The sequence below is a fragment of the Acanthopagrus latus genome, chromosome 1 (assembly GCF_904848185.1).
Source record: "Acanthopagrus latus isolate v.2019 chromosome 1, fAcaLat1.1, whole genome shotgun sequence".
NCBI classification, from domain to species: domain Eukaryota; kingdom Metazoa; phylum Chordata; class Actinopteri; order Spariformes; family Sparidae; genus Acanthopagrus; species Acanthopagrus latus.
The window spans coordinates 6,894,954-6,914,433 of NC_051039.1; the positions used below are offsets into that span (position 1 = coordinate 6,894,954).

At 42.2% G+C, this 19,480-nt stretch overlaps 2 protein-coding genes and 1 long non-coding RNA gene across 8 annotated transcripts in view; 1 reads left to right on the top strand and 2 right to left on the bottom strand.

Moving 5' to 3' along the window:
- The window catches only part of radil (Ras association and DIL domains), a 27,906-nt gene extending 21,696 nt beyond the window's left edge, over window positions 1-6,210 (top strand). For 4 of the 5 annotated variants that reach the window (XM_037112026.1, XM_037112035.1, XM_037112052.1 and 1 more), the window contains 3 exons: window positions 1,525-1,664; window positions 2,515-2,654; window positions 2,913-6,210. In XM_037112026.1, coding sequence (XP_036967921.1) covers window positions 1,525-1,664; window positions 2,515-2,654; window positions 2,913-3,012 — 380 coding nt within the window. In that variant the 3' untranslated portion in view covers window positions 3,013-6,210. The remainder of the gene's footprint in view (window positions 1-1,524; window positions 1,665-2,514; window positions 2,655-2,912) is intronic. The other variant, XM_037112044.1, reaches the window with a different exon arrangement.
- Window positions 8-2,978, bottom strand: LOC119027250. Of its 2 annotated transcripts, XR_005077326.1 has the most exons (6): window positions 2,837-2,978; window positions 2,492-2,698; window positions 2,220-2,378; window positions 1,699-1,731; window positions 1,176-1,336; window positions 8-1,048 (listed from the first exon to the last, which is right to left on the bottom strand). It is a non-coding gene; the product is annotated as an uncharacterized LOC119027250 (long non-coding RNA). The 2 variants fall into 2 exon arrangements; XR_005077325.1 differs by having other exon boundaries at window positions 8-1,336.
- Window positions 5,543-19,227, bottom strand: foxk1 (forkhead box K1). The gene is made up of 9 exons (XM_037112085.1): window positions 17,511-19,227; window positions 13,362-13,577; window positions 10,093-10,291; window positions 9,812-9,958; window positions 9,349-9,542; window positions 8,902-9,074; window positions 8,542-8,787; window positions 7,922-8,095; window positions 5,543-7,735 (listed from the first exon to the last, which is right to left on the bottom strand). Exons 1-9 carry the CDS (start codon window positions 17,954-17,956, stop codon window positions 7,503-7,505), a joined length of 2,028 nt encoding a protein of 675 aa, XP_036967980.1. The 5' UTR covers window positions 17,957-19,227; the 3' UTR covers window positions 5,543-7,502.
- Window positions 19,228-19,480: the final 253 nt, after the last annotated feature.

The following is a 19,480-nucleotide window of genomic DNA, read 5'->3' on the forward strand; positions in this document are numbered from 1 at the left end:
AGGCTGAGTGACATACAGGAGGTGGACAAAATAACAAGAACACATGAGCAGCAGAGGAGATTGGACACACCGCCGTCTGTGACCTTTTAAAAATCAGAACTATGCAATCAGAGCCATTTTAAAGTAGTGTTTATTTGTAGGCCTGTTGCACTAAATCACATTGTGTGTGGTGTTTCTGTCATTTTGTCCACCTTGAATGTAAAGCATGATTTTGAAACCTTGCAGTTAATTATACACAGTGTTAGGGATTCACAGATCTAACTTTCTTCCCCGAATACGGTTACCTTTTTAAAAATCTCACAAATTTGAAGTCTGATGGGAACTCGCAAAAAAAGGCACACTGGCGTTTTTCTAGACAATTGCACTGTTCAGTAATACAAAGATATGTAAGCTGTACCTTTATTGGTCCATTATAGGATAGATTAAGTTGACACAGCAGAACGAGGGAACAGAACTAGCAATTTGAGGGTTAAAAAGTACTTTGAGAAATAAAATAAAATAAAAATTTTCACAACATGCTCATTGTGGCCAATCAAATTCCCGATAAAGATATTAACGCAATGTCTATAGAAGTTTTTTAAAAATGCTAACAATCAAATATATCCAACTTTGTGTACTATGTGTCTTGTTTCTTTTTTTGGTAAATAAATGACCCTCAAAATACAACTGAAGGGAGGAGAGAGAGAGTCTGTACAAAAAGAATAATTACCATTAATTACTAGTAAAAAGGCGCCCGGAGGAACTCATGAACAAAAAATGCACAAGGCCAAACATATTTGCTGGATCATTCAGATCACATTTTCATATGTGTTAATAACACAATAGCAAAATTAAATATTTTAATGTCTTGGATAATGCAATTGGATGTGCAGAGATGACTCATGTTTGACTTAGATCAGGGTTTCCCCTTCCTGTCTGACTGATTCAGCCTCAGTGCACAGCTGCAGCAAAAACACCTGAAGCTCGCCGTGTGACGGCTGTCAAGCAACAACTGGCAGGAAAGTAAATGTAGCAATGGCCGTTCTCCCGGCTACATTTTCTCATGAGTCTAAAGGGAAAACAAGAGCTGATATCAAACATACGTTCATCTCTCGGTCCACTGGATGTGTAAACAAATAATTGTTTGCCAAAATGTAAACCTCAACAACTTTATAAACTGATCATATCAGTTTCACCTATATCTGAGTTCCTCTGTCTCCCCCGGAGGCCAAAAATCGATGAATGCAGCTTTTACTCTGCATGTTGTTCAGTTCTGTAGCAGAGCCTGCAGCTCTCACATGATGGCTGTCTCTCCTCCTGTTCAGTCTGTCGGTGTACTGAGTGTGACATCTGCAGGCTCCATACAGAAGCACATGTTTGTGTGTCAGATTAGCTGCATGCGTCTCAGTATCTGTGTGTGTGTTTGTGTTCTGCACAGTAAGACCTTCGATGTTTGTCCAGCCCCATAGCGAGACCCTTTGTGTGTGTGTGTGTGTGTTTGTGCGTGTGTGTTTTTGTGGTTTTGCGTGTCCATGTCCTCTGCAGGGTGTATTAGTGGGTGTGAGTTTCCTTTCCCTGTGTCCTCCCCTGGCGCCCCTCCCCTTCCTGATGACTTGTGTGTGGTGTTTGTAGTGGAACTGGACAAGGGACCCTACGGACTGGGCATGGGACTCATAGACGGCCTGGTGAGTAGAAAACACATCTCGCATTATATCTTACCTGTCAGTCCAGGTTCCAGCAGTGCGGTTCTGTCTTTATTATTCAAAAAAAACAGAGACATGTTGGAGCTACAGTGACACTGAGGCCAGATGTCTGTACAACATGTAATATTCAGGAATTACTGTTAATGAAAATAATTGTAAATGTGGATTCGCTGACCAAAAAGTGAATTTATTTATTTGTGCTATCATCTAGTTACGGATGCTTCACAGGAATTACTCTGACAGTATTAAACATATTTAATTGTTCTTTTAACAAAGTAAAATACAATAAGGTAAAGCATTATCCCAATATTACAGCACTCTGATCAAATTAAGGATCATATCACAATATTGATATTCACAGTGAGGAGTCCTGATATTCCAAAACAATGGTGAAGGCCAAAGCACACTGCTAATAAAACGGCCTCTTGAAGAAAAGAGTTGTGAAATTTTAGTTCTCAATTGCCTACAATTTTGATAATCGATTGATGTTTATTAAGCATTTAATAAGCTTTGGGTTACCTGACCTTCAACTCTTACCAGCAGGAGTTCAGTGGTAACACGGCACGAGGCAGACACACTCTCAGTACGCTCACCTGCAGTTTATCAAACCTTAGTGATGATTATAATGTTGATGACTCAAAGCTGGTCATCCCACAGAGCTACGCCACCATTAAGTCTTAAGAAAATGCCCGCCAGCTATTTAGAAACAAAAATAGTGGGATTTAAATTTGCGGTTATATAAATGTACTTGTATGCTCAGCTAAATAATGGACACACACACACACACACACACACACACACGGACATACTCTAACACTTGTCCCTCCTGCAGCACACTCCTCTCAACGCTCCAGGCATTTACATCCGGACTCTGATCCCCGATGGACCTGCTGCCTCCGACGGCAGACTGAGGATCGGGGATCGCATCCTGGCGGTGAACGGGACCAGCCTGATCGGAGCAGACTACCAGAGGTACAGACGACGTTCCACTGCTGCTGTTTGTGACCTAAAGTGTGCTGGTGGAGATAAATGATACTACTGAGTGATATTGACATTGATGGCAGAGTGAGCACTCGTCCCACAGTGTTAATTATACCCATGGCTGTCAGCCTCTTGACTCAACTGATTACTTTGATTGATTGGTTCATCCTTACTCTGTCTCTGCTGAGCTTCATGTAACTGGACTCCTGTCTTTCTCCCCCCCCACTTCCTCCTGTGTGCTCCTCGCAGCGCGGTGGATCTGATTCGTCTGGGAGGAGGTCGCCTACGCTTCCTGGTAGCCAAATCCGACCCGGACGTCTCAGAGAAGATTAGTGCCTCCTCGTGCTGACCACCTGTGAGGTAGGACGGCGAGGCGACGAGGGATACAGATGTGTGCGCTGGTGAACAGGGTACACACAAACACACGCCGCCTTCCCCCCCCTCTCTACGCGTTCATACGCAAAATGAAATATGAATGTGAAAACTACAACAGCACAAAGCCAAGCACTCAAACTGGAGATGACGCTCCACGGCTCCACTCCACAGCTGCCAGACCTGCTTCACCTCACGCTGACTCCTGCTGGGTTTGTGCGACAGACAGAATCCGTAACCCACGGCGACATCAAAGGAATGCGCTGTGAGGAAAGTTGCCTAATTAATCAGCGTCTGAGGTGGGCGAGGTCTCACCAGCCAGTATGCAGTCTGATGTGGTTTAAAGCACAGTAGCTTCTCTCCTGTCAGTCCTTGGAGCGTGTGCGCACACTGGACTTTTTCCACCTGTTTTTAGAACAATCTGTATTAGTACTTAAGACATTAAGTAGCATGGTTACATAAGCTACCCACCTCTCAGACAAATGTACAATTCTGAAAGCATTTGCAGTCACACATCTTGCGACAGCCTCGGTGGAGGCGGGATGTCTTACACTTTGCTTTTAGAGTGGAATGTTTTATAGACCCGTTTGTCAGCAGCTCCCAAAGCACCACCACCTTCTGCTCAAAAAACAAAAACAAACGTGTATGAATGTTGACCTTTGTACTGGATGAGGCAGAGGAAGCCAGCTCAAGAATGTCAAGACACACGGCCCAGCTCATTGAACCTCATCTCTGGACTTTTACCTCCTAAACACAGGTGAACTCTTAATGCACAGGCGATGTGCAGCTGTTAATTAACTACCGGATCATAAACACTTCACTCTAGAGGTTCTGATGCACAATCCTGGCATGTACTAACCACAGTTTTGTTGTGAATATTTGCTGTACGTACCTGGTTATTAAGAGATGTAAATAGTCGTTTGTAAATATTTAACACTCGGTCTCGTATTGTTCGGACGTTCAAAAGAGAAACTGCAACCACTCAATCGTAAACACTGAAAACTTCTGATGGAAAAAAAGGAACTGTTTTCTAGAATGAGAGAAATATGCTGTTGTCATGGGTTGTTTTTTAAAAATTAAATGTTATTAGTTTCAAGTTTTATGAACATGTATATAACTCATCACATCGTGTCATTAGCGGGACTTTTGTTGAAAGGGTAACTCCACCCAAATTACAAAAACTTTATTTTACTTCTAGTGGTATTGAGCATTAGCAGATATTTTATTGTGCACAGCCTCTAATAATGAGCCATCTGGTGAGAGTTCCTGTACTTTTTTATAAAAATATGTCAATGTCAGGTTTTCCCCCGTATCAGGCAGCCCTAAATGAAGGTGATGGAATTTAGTTTGCGGTTGTTCACAGTACCGCCCAATCACATTTTAAGAAGGCAGTTGTCTTCAGTCTGCTGACCTCTAATGTTTTTTTAAAAAGGACTATTTTTTGATAGAAAGTAGAACCAGTGAATCACTGCGAGATCCGGATTATCCAGAGTGACAGGGACATTTTTTCTTGAAAGAATATGATGATGTGTTTTTGTTTTTTTTTTAAAAGTAAATTTTCAATACTGCCCAACACCACAACTTTATATTAACTTCCATCACATTGAGGTGGAAGCAGAAATCTCAGAGGCATATCTAAAAATCTAGGGAAGTAAAACCAAAACTACCTGCTCAGCTAGATACCGGACATAACGTGTTTTATGTAATTTGGCTGCACTTACCCTTTAAAAAGGAGGTTCAGCTTCGAACAGTAACAGGTCACCTTGTATAAAGCCCTTATTTCAAAAGGGAAAAACGCTCTGCTAATCAGTTTTATTCTGCCTGGCCTTCAGTTCTGACCTCAGCTCTGTAGCGCTCCCCCGGGACGCTCTGGATCACCATCTCAGGGGCAGTGACCCTCTGCCAGCCTGCGATCAGTCGCTCTGCAGAAAGAGGAATTCACCGACTCCCTGAGCAGAGAGAGGCCAGGAGGAGGCTGTCACAGAGTACCGAAGAGTGCAGGGCAGCTGTGGTTGATGTTTACTGGGGCCGCAAATATGAATATTTTCATTATCGCTGAATCTGTTCAGTCTGTAAGATTTAATAAATTTGTTCAGCCTGTTTTGTCAGGCAATAGCCCAAACCTACACACCGTCCTGTAATACTGAGTGATTAGATCAGTGTTAATGTTGACAATGATGTTGGTTATTTTTCCTGTTATTTACACAATGACAAAAATGTCAGTCTTAACATTGTTTCTTTTTTTTTTCTATCAGCTTTGTTTTACTCTCAACTTTTGATTCTGTTCATTTCCTTGCAGTAACATTTTGGTCCACTTCAAGGTTTGTATGACATTGATCTCATGCATGTCTCTTCCTCTCTGTTCATTATTTATACCGTTAAAAAAAAAAAAAAGATTGTACTGAAGAATAAAGATTGTTGGATACTTGCATTTCTCTGCTTAGAAACCAAATGGGAACAATGTGCAGTGTGAGAAAGGACAATGAAATTATTAAGTCAATGAGGAATTTTAATTTGTGCTACACATTTTAACAAATCACAAAAACAGGTACATTTAAAAATACAGATACTTCTCTATTTCCAGAATGTTTACGTATTGATGACAGCTGTTTTTTTTTTTTAAACACATAGCAAAATATTTTTTCTTTTTTTCCAAAATAAGAAAAAAATACCTTCTAAATAGCTTTGTCATTTAGCAGATAGAGCAGCATACAATCATTACGCATCTTTTTTTTGTTTTGTTTTTTTTTTCTAATGTGCAACAACAATCACTGAAACCTTGCGCGAAAACTGTGCCTGATCGCCAGCTAAAAAAAACAAAACAAAATGAGGCCCGTGCATTCAGAAAAAAGCTAAAGGCAGAGTGAGAATGAGAGATTAGAAAGGGTTGGGGGGGGAGAAAGTGCTGGAGAATATCTAATTAAGGCAGAGTCTGTGACAGGAATTGCCGACAGCTTGATGCCTCTGTAGAGACGGCAAAGATAGAGATTCTGCTCGCTGAGGAGAGGAGAGGTAGATTGGGAGAAAGAAGGTTAATGTCTTTTAGGGGAAATTGAAAGCAAACGAGAGTAGAAAAAAGGTGTCAAAAGTACCAAACAGAAAAGAAAGAAAAAAGACGAGAGCATTTGAAATTTGTGGTCATGTGTTGGTCCCGCCCTTCCCCTGATAAAACTGATACAAGTCTACTGATGCAACAGAACTGTCACCATTGTAGTGTTGCAGGTCGTGTGCTGTTAAAGAAGCGCCGTGTTAACAATCTAAAAAGGTAAAGCTGACTAAAGGTTAAAATAAAATGACAAAAACAAAACAATGTAGAAATATTTAAGGCTTTAAGGATTATTACAATAATGCTTTTCTGTGCTAAGACAAACAAAACTGTACGCACAGGCTGTTCCATTTTCCTTTTACCACTACTGAAACAAGAAAAAAAAAAACAAAATTAAAACAACAATCAGTTTGTCTACATTAGGTTAGCTCCACTTCAATCAACTCCAAATAGTTGCCTCTGTTTTTTTGCCCTTCTCTGCTTTCCAATCACCCAGATCATCTTGAATCTGAGAAGTTTCACACTGATAAACCAAACTGTGCCGAAGTGAAGCAGAAACTGCAAAGTCCTGGTTTTGGGTCCTGGATTTCCTCCTAACGCTTCCCCCGAAACATTATCTTTTTTTTTTATACTATACAGAGAAGGCAAGGAGAAGAGACGTCTCACATTCTGTTCTAAGCCTTAATATTAACATCTTTCTTTTCTAAGACCAACCTGTTTTTTTTCTGTATGGATTGCCTTAAAAAAAAAAAAGAAAAAAAAGAGTACAATCATATTCTTAACAGTCTCCCAAGCCCCTTAGTCTGGTCTGGGTATACGTAGATAAGTCCTCTCTGTCTGTGTGAAACTACACAGTAAATCAACTCTGATCGTCACAGTTTCTTCTGTAAATGCCGGCCATTTCAAATCTCTGAACACAAATTCCCTGGTTTTAAATCAGGCAGTGACTCTAATCAGAAATGTAGGAGAGGTGAGTTCTTTGGCCTGAGAGCGACTGATGCATCTGATCCATCAACTAGAAGGAAATGTTGTATCTGAGATATTATCCAACATTCACATAGTAAAAGTAGTGCTGAAGTGATTTTAATATGCATAATGCTCTCATAAGCTTAACGTCCTTACTCGTTTGTATCGTCAGTGAATGATGGATTACATTAAAAACTGTAAAGCTGAGAAAAAGTCCTGAAAGATTTACTTGCTTTTTTTTTTTTTTTTTACATTCAGAATGCATTTAAAGGTTTTCATCTACTTTTGACCAAAATATATGTTCCTCACGATTGAATTCCCTTCTGTTGAGAGAGGCTGCCTGTACATTTTTTGGCCGTGTCGGCTGCAGTCATATCAAATGAGTATAAAAGTCGAAGCAGTTAGAGGACGATAAGGAGGCTGTCCACTGGGTACCTGGTAAGAGGCTCTGGGTTTTACTTCCTAGGGTCATGGGTTTGTGATGTCATGGCAACAATGACGGGCTGCTGGGCAGGTGTGACTTGATGCGGAGCAGATTCAGTTCCATCCTCGTCCTCCAGCTTTGGCCGCTTGGCCTGGGGCTCTCCTGGCTGCTCGGCTAAAGTTTCTGCACTCGGCTGTCTGCTCACCAACACTGGAGGGGAGCTGGAGGCCTGGGCAGCCAAGATCTGGAGAGGACTACTCAGGCCTGAATAGGAAGATGAGGAGAGCTGGGTCATGAGTTCCATCAAAACAGAGAGGCCAGGAGATTTCTAAGACCAATATCTCAAAACAAATAAAAAGCACTACATCTTTTTATGCATTATCAATAATTTGTATTCATCAACATCTTTCCTGGTTAGTATTTGAGGTGGTGATGGCCGAAAAATCTTACCAGATGCATTAGCAAGGCTGGTTGCTGTGTCGACAGCAGCAGTGGTGTGTTTGCCATTCTGGGTAACAGCACGGACAGGAAGTTGATGGAAACCTGGGGCGAAGTTCCTCCCGTCCCCACCCTGCACTGCACTGTCTACTGTCTGGATCACTCGCTCTCTGCTCAGCTGAGCTTCTGATTAAAACACAAAAAAAAAAAACACAATTCAAACATGTAAAAGGAAAACTACTAAATGTTTAGGAACATGCACATGTATGATCAGTCTGTTAAAGCTTAAAGACAACGATTAGTTTGGAGAAAATCTGTTTAGAACATGCTAGTTATATAATTTATTGTTGGATGGGTTGATTGGTCAGACATGAACATAAAATCTTACATTTAGCATTACACTGGAAACTGTAGTGTCTAGTTGTTTTTCAGAATATGTCCATATGTTTGCACTAAAAATAAATCTGGGCCCAGTTGGTCCATTTGTTACTTTGATTAAACAAAAACAGAAAAAAGAGACAAAAAAACAAGCATCCCAACACAGTTTCTATAATCTTGACAGTGCTGCAGAAAACGAAAAACAACACATGGAGTGTAACCGGCACTTCTGACAGACATTCACATGGCTGTACCTCTGAGCTCACTGTTGCCATCTCCTCCCCCAGCGGAGGGGTTGCTGTACCCATTCGGTGGGTTGGATGTTAGAGGGCCACTGGTCACCACCCGCACCATGGTGAGAGACTGGTTGGGGTTCTGAAGCAGGTGGATGGGCTGGCCACCGCCAGGAACTAAAGCGAGGGCTTTCCCCACACCTGAGGGCAGGATTGATGGGTGATGGGGTGCAGCCATGATGACAGGCTGAGCACTGACCGGAGATCCTGCGCAGAGAGGGACACACAGTTTCACCTGTTTATAGTGTATGTGAAACCCTTCAGGTGTGTGTCTTTGAATACGCTTTGTTTGCATTTATGTGCACCCGTGTGCAGGCTCACCTGGGGCGCTCTGAGAGTACCTATACTCAGGTACAGATGCCAGTTTGCTAGCCAGCTGTTCATGGTGGTCGTGGGAGATCGGAGAGCCCTCCCTGCTCAGACATTCAGGAGTCTGCAGCCCGCTGGATGGAGGAGAAAGAAGTCCCTGGTGGGTCGGGGATGCAGGGGCACTCCTGGAAAAGACGAATAAAAGGATGAGAGAGAGACCAAAGATCAGTGAATACATTAGGAGACTTCTAGTTTCATTCAGAAATCCTTCACTGCCAGTGCCTTCTGCTGAATATGTTAACCTCAAAATTAGACTTACTTTGTTCTATCCAATCATATGATAGCCAGGAGCAGAAGCAGAGAGAGGGAAGAACGGATGAGTCAAATAAAAAGCACCAGAGCATGGATCTGAGTTTGTCTGACAGACGCTCGTGCTGCTGAAGGCCACTGGTGACTTACCTAGAAGAGAGGGGTCCGAACGGCGTCCTAAAGCAAGCCACCCCTCTTTGCCGTCTTTTCCTGAAGGCTTGCTCCACCAGCTTGCTCTCAGAAGCAGAATCCACGCGCCAAAAACTCCCTTTGCCGGGCTCATCCTGAGAGCGGGCCACTTTCAGAAAGTAGCGGTTGAGAGACAAGTTGTGTCTGATTGAGTTCTGGAGGGAAGCAAAAAGTATTTTATCAAAGGATGCACAGAAACATTCACGTGAAAAAGAATATCCCAGAGCCTGACTTTTGTGGCCTATGACCCTGAACAGGACAAAATATTTCAGAACACACTTTTGAAATAACTGACAATATCTGTTGCAACATCACACAACCGTTACGAAGCTCACCTTCACATACTGTGTGACTGTAAAGTCTGGATTGTTACGACAAACGACAGAATGCCATTACCATCCAGTTTATGATAGAAATGCCCTACCTGCCAGCCCTTGTCTGCAGTGCGATAGTAGGGGTAGTGTTTGGTGATGTGGGCGTAGATGCCGCTGAGAGTCAGCTGCTTGTCCGGGGCAGACGAGATGGCCTGGACGATCAGCTGTGCATAGGAATAAGGTGGCTTGGACTCATCCTGGACAAACGAGACACAGGTATTAACACCCAAACATCCTAAAATACACACTGTACAAGCAACCTCTCTGAAGGTTGAAAAAGATGTTTTTTTGGGGAGGCAGGTAACTTATTTTGATGTTACTGGGTGCTCACCTTGGGGCTGTCTCCACCAGCTGACTCCCCCCTCGGCTCGCTTCCCCCACCTCTCTGCTCAGCAATGCTCCGTCTTTGCTCAGAAACGGCCTTGGCAGCATATTCAGCTGCTAACTGGAGGTCAGATGTCACGTTGCGTCCATAGCGATACCCTGATGACCCTGCCCCTCGTGGACTTGCTGGACAGGAGTTAGGAACACTGGAGAGGAGAGAGTAGATGTGTGTGTTAATGGCTTTAAGTGATGCTTTAATGCCACTTCTCATAGTGATATGTTGCGATTGTAAACGCAACATTTTTTTTTTTTACCTCTACACAATTAAACGAACAGCTCAGAGAATTGAGTTTTTTGCTGACAGGTGTACAGAGTGTCACTGGGGTAGACCTTTGGACAAATACGACCTCAGACTTGTGATCACCTCATGTTCTAGGTAAGGATAACTTATTAACAAGTTAACTGATGATGAGTCGAGATTAAAATTAAAGATCAAATAGATATTTATTCATTTATAGAAGTCATCTTAAGCATCTAAAGGCACAAAAACCACATTGTAGGCTACCCCTCAAAAATAAAAATAATAAGTGAAAGAAAACTTCCTAGAATCACTAATAAACCATTAAACTGACACATGAAAATGGTTAAGTGAGGCTACAACTGGGGGCCTAATAATGGCACAGAAAAACAAGGAGCAAGTAAGCTTTTTCATTCCTAATTTCTCTATTACACATTTCTACATTTTACTAAACACTGTTTGTAATTTCTTCCAAGTTTCTGTCAGTATTTTGAAATTACAAACTCTACAAATTTTCAGCAAATCCTTAATAGGATTTCAAAAAATAATTTACTAATAAAAATCCCCATAATCCTTAAATCTGATTATCTATTTATACTTTAATCCTGTGCAACTACAAATAATCATACACAATCAAAATATTGCGACAATTTGAATATAATCCTTTAAAAGAAACAAATTTAGTCTAATGGTACAAAGACACACACACACACACACTCACAAGAGCTAAAGTTATTAAAATGACTACAGCTCAGATCCAGTGAGTGTGTGATCAAGTGATCAATGAGCAGAAATACTGAAAAGTGTGTTAATTTTTAACCAGGTTTTTATCTGGTCCTGCTGAGACACAGAACACAGGGAAAACCCAACATGTTATATAACACACACCTGCTTCTGTTAGTAAAGTAAACACTGGTTTCTGGGAGAGTCAGTGTGCTTTGATTTGCCTTTAGCAACAGAGAGCTGCACACACACACACACACACACACACACACACACACACACAAAGAGAGAGAATATGTTTGTATTTTTTGGCCGGGGAAACGAGGCTGCAGGCTCTGTTTTGAAAGTGGCTCTTTGTAAGCTCGGCTTTGAAAAATGAATGAAGCCGAACCAAAAAAAAAAAATCTTGCTCGGGAACATCTTAGGCATAAAAACATAACTATCTGTAAAGCGACACACTCTGACTTAATTAAAAGTTGTGTGTTTTCACAAGGGAGCAAGGGTTGTCTTTGCTTTGCTCTGACACTGTGACAACAAGCATTTCACCCCCTGTACATGTGAACATGGGTCAGGAGCACAAGTGTGAATGCTGGTAGAGGTTGATGAATGTTATTACATACACTTGATTTAAAGTTGCCAAACAGGAAAAGTGACTTGTAGCCACCCTGTGAACAGACACTGTCGGTGTTTTGAGTGGGAGCACGTGCTTTTACACAATACTCTCCTGTTGTGTGTACACTGGTGAGGGAGGTGTCCCAAAAAGGCCACAGGGAAAGTGGTGCTGAGATGTATGTGCAAGCGTCTCTTTACTCTATGTTTGTGTGTGTCCACGTGCGAGAGAACAGGAGCTGAGGGCTGAGAGGGAGCGGTGGGGGGCTCTGAAAAAAGGAAACCACGAATGGACGGAAAAACGGCCTACAGGCAAAACAATCTGCCCGGTAGCCAATCACGCGCCTCGAAGAGGCAGCCATTCCATATAAGGCAGGCACATACAAGCCGACATTGGTGGGGATATAGGATGTAGAAACCGGCACGGACCAGCAGAGGGCACGCACAGCAGCGCCACACTTCCAGCCGCACATGCTGTCTACATTTATAGAGCAGTGTTTTTTTAAACATGTGCTATGGCAGATCACTAGAGTGCAGCTTCCCATCTCAACAGAAACACTGCAGCTGCTGACGAGCACGCCGTCAGCCAAAAGAGGATATCGTCGGTGAAAATGAGCTGGCTGGAAAAAAATACTGTAGGATTTTTCAGTCAAAAATGGAGAAAAGAAATTAATCCTGCCACGTTTGTAAATACACAAAGATGACTGTATAAACATGATGAACATGTTCGAGACAGGAAGAGAAGATTAGTAGGTCATATACTCTTAGCAGATCTAAAACACTGTCGTTGTACAGGACACAACTTAGTCATGAAGGTTTGTTTGTAAAAAAAAGATTTTCAGTAAAGGTGAACGTCTCTGCACAACAAGCAACCTTTTAATAAAAAAGACCAAACAGGAAGACTAGAAATTAAAGAAGTAAAATATAACATACAGATTACTGAATTAGGATGCTGTTGTCTTTTCTTTTGTACTCTTTTCATTGCTGTTAATCTTTATCCATGTATTAGCAGACATGTAATTTTGTCTTTCTATACATTACTTAATTGTGTTTTGCTTTGTGTATATTTTGTCATCTTTATCTTCTGACTGTTTGACTTCTGACTGTTAAATTAAAGTCTCTGTGCGTGTCCTGCTTTTGCTTTGCCTGTCAAAGCCTTTTGTAAACTCTCATTCTTAATGTGCAACATAAATAAAAATACAAAATATTATTCTAATTATTCAATTATTCATTTATAATTTTAAAAAAATAATTTAAAAAAGACAGTGATGGTATTGTAAATCACAAGATGACGTCATCCTGGTATTTATTTAGTCGGAATTAAAACAGATGAAAAAAAAAAATCAACAAAAGTTAAAATTAAGACACTGCAGTCAGGGTGTGTTTTGTGTTTATACTTTAAATTAAAATTGATCAATTATCTAAGAAGTTACCAAATATATCTTGGTATATTAATTACAACCTTCACAACAATTCATACTATTTGTTTGAGACACAATCAAAACATGCTTCAGCAAGCTAAACAGTCAGCACAATAAAATCAAATCACATCTCCACAGTCTGTTTTTGTTTTTTTTATAGTGTGTATATTAGTTGGTGTGTTGGGATTCATGTCATTGTGTGTGTGTCTGTGGGTCTCTCCATACCTGATGGTGCCTGTGGGCGAGGGCAGCGGCGAGCCAAAAGCCCTGATGTGTTCTTCATGCTGCTGCGCCGTGGGAATGCTGATTTTGAGGGGGGAAATGTGGGGCAGAAGTGGGCGAGGGGGAAGAGAGGGCTGCTCCCTCTCTCTGTGCTCCTCGGGCTCCATGAGAGACATGAACTGGATCTTGATGACCGTGCTAGGAAAACGAAACACACACCTGGAGAGGACAGGACAGCAGGAGGGAGAACAGAAGATGAGAAAACAGAGACGAAAGCTGATCAGTGCCTTCTCTCCATTAAAATGCTCGACAGTAAAACAGATGTCCAAATTAAAATTTTCCAAGACTTCTAATCTTACAGAAGTTCCCCCAAAATTAAAACTCAGTCAATCATGGCATAACAGTGCCGCAGCATTCTCCTAAATAACTGAAGCAGATAGGGACTTGTTTTCAAAATATTGAAATGAAAAAATAAAAAAAAAGGCACCAAGCAAATTGTCAGGCATAAAAAAGGGTATTTGCACCTTTTTTAATGCTGAACTCTTCACTGTAGCTGCTCAGATAAAGAGAAGCGGAAGAATAAGCTTGAGCGTGTGTCGAGGATGTAAATAATATCTTTTTAAAATTTGAATCCAATTCTGGATCACACGAGCTTCCTGAGACTTGAATTATGCCTGACGGGCTGTATGGAACCAGTTGTTTATAAGGTTTTAAAACAAGTCACCATCCACTTCAGCTGTTTGCAACTCTGTTTGCTGTGAAGCTCCAGAAAGATTCTGTGGATGAGAAACTTTACCTTACTTTTTATCCGCATGTAATGACCGAATTCTCATTTTTTGGGTGAAATTATCCTCTAAATTGCTCGGGCACATTGAAACCTTTCCAGCTAAACGAACTCCATTTGATGAGGAAGATCAGGTGTCACAACTGAAACCTAGACAACAGCTACTAAATGCATTTTGGGGTGAAAACATTTTGTTAACTTTTATTTCCGAGGTAAACCAATGAACTCGAAATCTCAACGTCGGAATATGTTTTAGGTTACACACAGAGGGTGATTACTGCCACAAGTGCCAAAAGGATTAGGAAAAGTAAATCATATTACTAAGCAATTAAAGATATTGCTTTATAGTATATAAACAATATCTTTGTCAGCAACTTTCGTGGGCAAAAACAAGGCTGCTGCACACATTTGCCTGAATTTCGTCTTCTTACAGCAGGTCTGGACAGCTACCTCAATAAAAGCGAACATCAGTTCAAGCCTAAACAAAACCCATGAAAATAGCTGTATGTGTGAGGGACTGAGTAAATGTTTTTCAATGGAACCTTAATGATGAATGTAAACAGATTTTTCCTAGCAGGTACATGCAGCAGGGGTGTATATTCAGTGCAGTTAAGTCTTTGTGCCGGCAACCATCCCATCCTATCTAAGAAACTGAAAGCCTAATTCTAGGGGTACTCAGCTCAGGCTCAGACCTCCAGTGGAGATGTGAAAAGAAAATATCCACACAGGACCACAAACGTGTTGTAAGCAGTTCCACACAGCTACATCAGTCTGTAATAAAAATACAGAAGAAATGTTCCATCTTTTCTCTGTAATTTGTGTCCTGGAAGAATTGCAGCTGCCAATCTGATACTAAATCCATGAACAGTCTGCACGCAGCTGTCTCTGCCTAAAGCCGACCATCCTCAACAACTGAGTGTCCACGCAAGAGGAGCACTGGTGGGGGAGGAGAAGAAGCACATCTGAAGGAGCTTCAGGGTTTCATAGCTGAGATAGAAGAAACGGTGGATACAACAACAACTAGTTCATCAGTCTCAGCTGTGAGCCGGAGCTGCAGAGAGAACGCCACTGTTCAAAGAACTCACATGACTTTTCACAAAGTGTTTGCTGGAGGGCCTGTGAGAAACTCTGAGACAAGTGGAAGAAGGTTCAGTGGTTCTGTGGATGCTCAACGAATGCAGTGACGGCTTGATAAGGCTGAATAAAATAAACTGAAACAACAATGCTGTGAAGAAAATCTGCGGCAGCCTGGAAAAGAACTTTGACTTGGGAGAAGATGAGTTTCTACGGCAAGACAATGACCCCAAACACTGAGATAATCCTTCTCAGAATTAACTTCAAAATCAACAACGTTAATGGCCGAAGCAGCCGAGTCCGATCTCTGAGGCAGGGCTAGTTCCGCAAAGAAAACCGAGTAATTACACGTCTCTGGATGAATCAGGATGATACACATTAAAACCAGTAATTATAGCCAAAGGTGCCTCTACTGAAGATAGACTTTAAAAGGGTGTTGTTCATTGTGCAGTACTTGTAGTCAGCTGTAGAGATTCGCCCCAACAAGGGATCAATTACTATCTTGATTGACAGATTACTCTTCTAGTCTGTATCTTAATGTCAAAGAATTATGAAAATGGTCAGCAGTTTTCCAGAGCCCAAAGTGACATGTTTGAAGTGCTAATATTGTCCAGCCAACAGCCCCAAAACCTGAAGAAGACAGTTAATTTCCGATCATAAATAACAATCCAGACACTTGAAAAGCTGAAACCAGCAGATGCTGGGATCGTCAGAAAAAGTGGACATATATTTTCTTTCGATCGACCGATTTATCGTTGAAAATGATTGCATTAACCTGATGTGATTCATTGCTGTAAAACGTATAATTACAGTTAATGTACCAGAAATGACTCATTAACTGCCCTCTTCCTGATCTGAAGAGGTTCCAGATATAAACTCAGCACATTTTTTTTCCCCAGCTAACTCTGTAATCCTGACGCAGGCCCCGGGGCCAGAGCAGCGCATGTGAACACGGCTGTGTTGGTTATGGCCTTGCTTTCTAAGTCTTGTGTTTACTCCATGTGCTCCTGCAATGAGGATGTCATTTCAGCCTGCACTTCCTGTCCAAATCTCGACACACCCCCAAACACTCCTGACGACCAATCAGAGAGAGGAAGAGCACAAATCCCCCCCCCTCCCCACCTCCTCCTCCTGCGATTGACACACACACACACACACACAAAGTCAAAGCTTTTAGTTTAAGACGATTGCTTCTGTATTAAAAGAACCAGTTAAGTCAGAATATTTAACCTTGACAGTGGTGCCACACGGGTGAAACTAAAGCCACCATTTAAACACCACGTGGTTTCCCCTCACCACAATAAAATCATTTCATGATTTAAGATAAACCAAGCACACCTCCTCCAAACAAAACTCGTGAGCTGTCAGGGGTGCGTTTGTTTACACTAATGTTTACGCGACGGCGACACGTTGGCTAACTTAGCTTAACATTCTCCTCGCTAACATAATCGCCCTGAAAACTGTCGAGGCAGGACTTTTACCAGCAGCCAAAAGACTTCCATTCCAAAAAAAAAAAAAAAAATGTACAAAAAAAAAAAGTTTAAGAAAGCCAGTTCTGATACCATATAACAACACGCCTCTGTGTGAAATACCAGCTAACAGCACCTCTTTTTGAAAACATTTGCTAGCTAGCTCGTGCTGTGGCTTGTCTGTAGGCCGAATGGAGCTAAGTTTGCTAACGGCTAAAACTAGCTTGGATCGTTCACTCATTGAAGTGGGGGGTGAAGGTTCTCTGGAGGGGGGGTCCCTCTGGTCTCAAGACAAATTAATAACTATTTTAATAGCACAGTTAGAAGGGGGGGATGAATTAGCCCTTTATGTTACAGCTTCCCTGTCCAAGCCAAGGTTACAAGCACACTTATCCGGAGCTTCGCCCGATCGCCAGAGCCGAATCAAACCGCTCTGATTATGGGTGTCATGACAAAGTTTGCGTCCCCGTCAGATTCTGTCTCCCCGTTTGAACATGGATGTCGTGTAACTGCAATTTTCCCTCCCTGTCGAAATGTTTAGAAAGCCACGAGCCACATCCAGCAAAACTATCACAGAGTTGTCGGTTACGTGTTGACTCAAACTATTTTGTAGATGTTTTACAGATTGATTCCACCGTTAGAAGTCCGATAAAGGGGGAGAAGTTTAAAAGGGGACACAAAATATATCATGACAGCCGGCTCCATTGGTGTTTATCCGCATGCAGAAAAAAATTGGACATTTAAGTTTTGGGTTAGAGCTGCCACAGTCACAGTCAGCTACCGTGTTACTGTCGGTTGCGGCTATGCTAACGGACTGCAACTCACTCTCTGGGTAGCGGCAGCGGCGGCGCCCCTCTCCGCTGGAACACCCCGTCAACGAACACACCATTCTTGCCGAGGCACCGGAGGGAGAAGCCGCCCGCGTCGTCGTAGGTGACCTGCAGGTGTCGCCGCGAAATGAAGCTCGAGTGACCCATGTTTATATCCACGGAGCCGTGAGACGAGTTCCGGCCTATGGTGACCGTCCTCTGGCGCATGACAAACTCAAAGTCCCGGCCCTCGAGTCTGGCCAGGGCCTGCGGAGGAGGACAAGCGAGGCGCAGGGGTTGAATCCCGACGTCGGTGCGGGCGTCCATCATCGGAGGACCCAAGAGGGAGAGCGACTGCGGGTGATAGGCGTGCGAGGTCACCGCGACGCGCACGGGACTGCATGGTGCTGACTGTAAAGCAAGCAGGGCTCGAGCTCCGGTGTCGTCCCGGTAGTCTGCCATCTTCTTTCGGAGGGTCAACACACGCGCACGCACGCACACACTTTACTTCTTGCACACACAGAGTTGCAACGTGAGAGTTTTCGGCCAGGGCACTTGTTCGCTCCGTGGCTGTCGGAACAACATGGAGTCCGGGTTCGGCGCAAGAGCCGGACCGGAGTCTCCACGGGAGCGGGGGACGGATGATGCGTTCAGGGCCTGCTCGTTAACTGCTGCATGTAATATCCAATCAGCGAAAACACGCTCAGTTTCGTCTTCTAGCAAAAATGTTTACGCCTGGAATCGGAGGAGCGTCCATTTTACATCCAACAGAAATTAGCCTGTTAGTTCAGGGCTTACTGTTAGAAATAACTAATAAATAGATTTGCAAATTGGGATCAACACATTGAACAGTCAAAACACAGCCTAGTAAGTTTTATTTTTTTGTCCCATTTGTACAGCAGATTAAAAAAAAATGGAAATAGATTTAGTGGATTTTTATCCCTTTTAGTTTGTTCACTAACAAAAGCAATTAATTTTCTACTAATAACGTAAATAAAAGTAGTCTAAAAATCCATGTCGTACAATCAAATCTGCGGTGTTATTAATGTAGGCGGCAGACACAGAAACATGCCATACAGGTAGATGATAACAAATAAAGTAGTCCACAACATTATTGCTTTCGATTCTGCGAGTTCTCTTCCCTGAACGCCACATCTGGGCACCTCGGTCGATACGCTGCAGTTCATGTCGTCACACCAGGAAACTGGAGGCTGACTTCAGTAGTATCTCGAGATTTGTGATCTGCTGTGTTAATACCACGGATGCATGGTGTCACCCAGAGCCGATCATGTACTTGTCTTTCACTTTCATGTCTGTTCTGCATGATAAATATGAATCAGTGCATATGGTTCTTTGGACTAAACAAGCAAGATCAAAACGTAAATCACACAAATTACAGCCACTGAAAATATATCCACAGGGATTACACTTCATTATGTTGATCTTTAGACAACAGTCTGAGCAAGATGCATGAAAAAAAATGGTGCATTTAATGGACATGTGTGTTGTAATGTCAAATATTTTTCAGCAGATCTCAATCTCAATCCCAGCTCCAGGAACATGTGGTGTCTGCAGTGTAGCTGGTTTGCCCACCTCAGATTTTTTTTCTTTCCTTTTTTTATCTCTACCCTCTGTTTATAAACATGGAAAGAACAAGACGGTTGAAAAAGCTGGACAACTGGATCCACGAAGGAGCAGGAGCGCACAGGCAATACCGGATCAGATGGTCCACAAGAGTGCGCTGCTGTGATATGAAGCATTTAGAAATAATTCGCAGTCATATGAAGTCATTACAACACTGAATGCCACTTAATGCACTGTTAAGAATAAAGTATTGATATCTTATTGAACTCTCTTCACTGTTTTCAGCAGTGGAATGTAACTGAATACATGTTTTCAAGTATGAACTGTACACATTTCTGGTATTTGTGCTCAACTTGAGTTTTTTCTTCTCATGTCAGTTTATACATCTTATAGATATTGTCC

Coding starts and splice junctions, on each gene's coding strand:
- foxk1 (XM_037112085.1), bottom strand. CDS start 17,956: ATGGCAGACTACCGGGACGACACCGGAGCTCGAGCCCTGCTTGCTTTA. Junction 13,578..17,510: donor CCGCTGCCGCTACCCAGAGA/GTGAGTTGCAGT, acceptor TGTCCTCTCCAG/GTGTGTGTTTCGTTTTCCTA. Junction 8,096..8,541: donor TGGCAACAGTGAGCTCAGAG/GTACAGCCATGT, acceptor TGTTTTAATCAG/AAGCTCAGCTGAGCAGAGAG.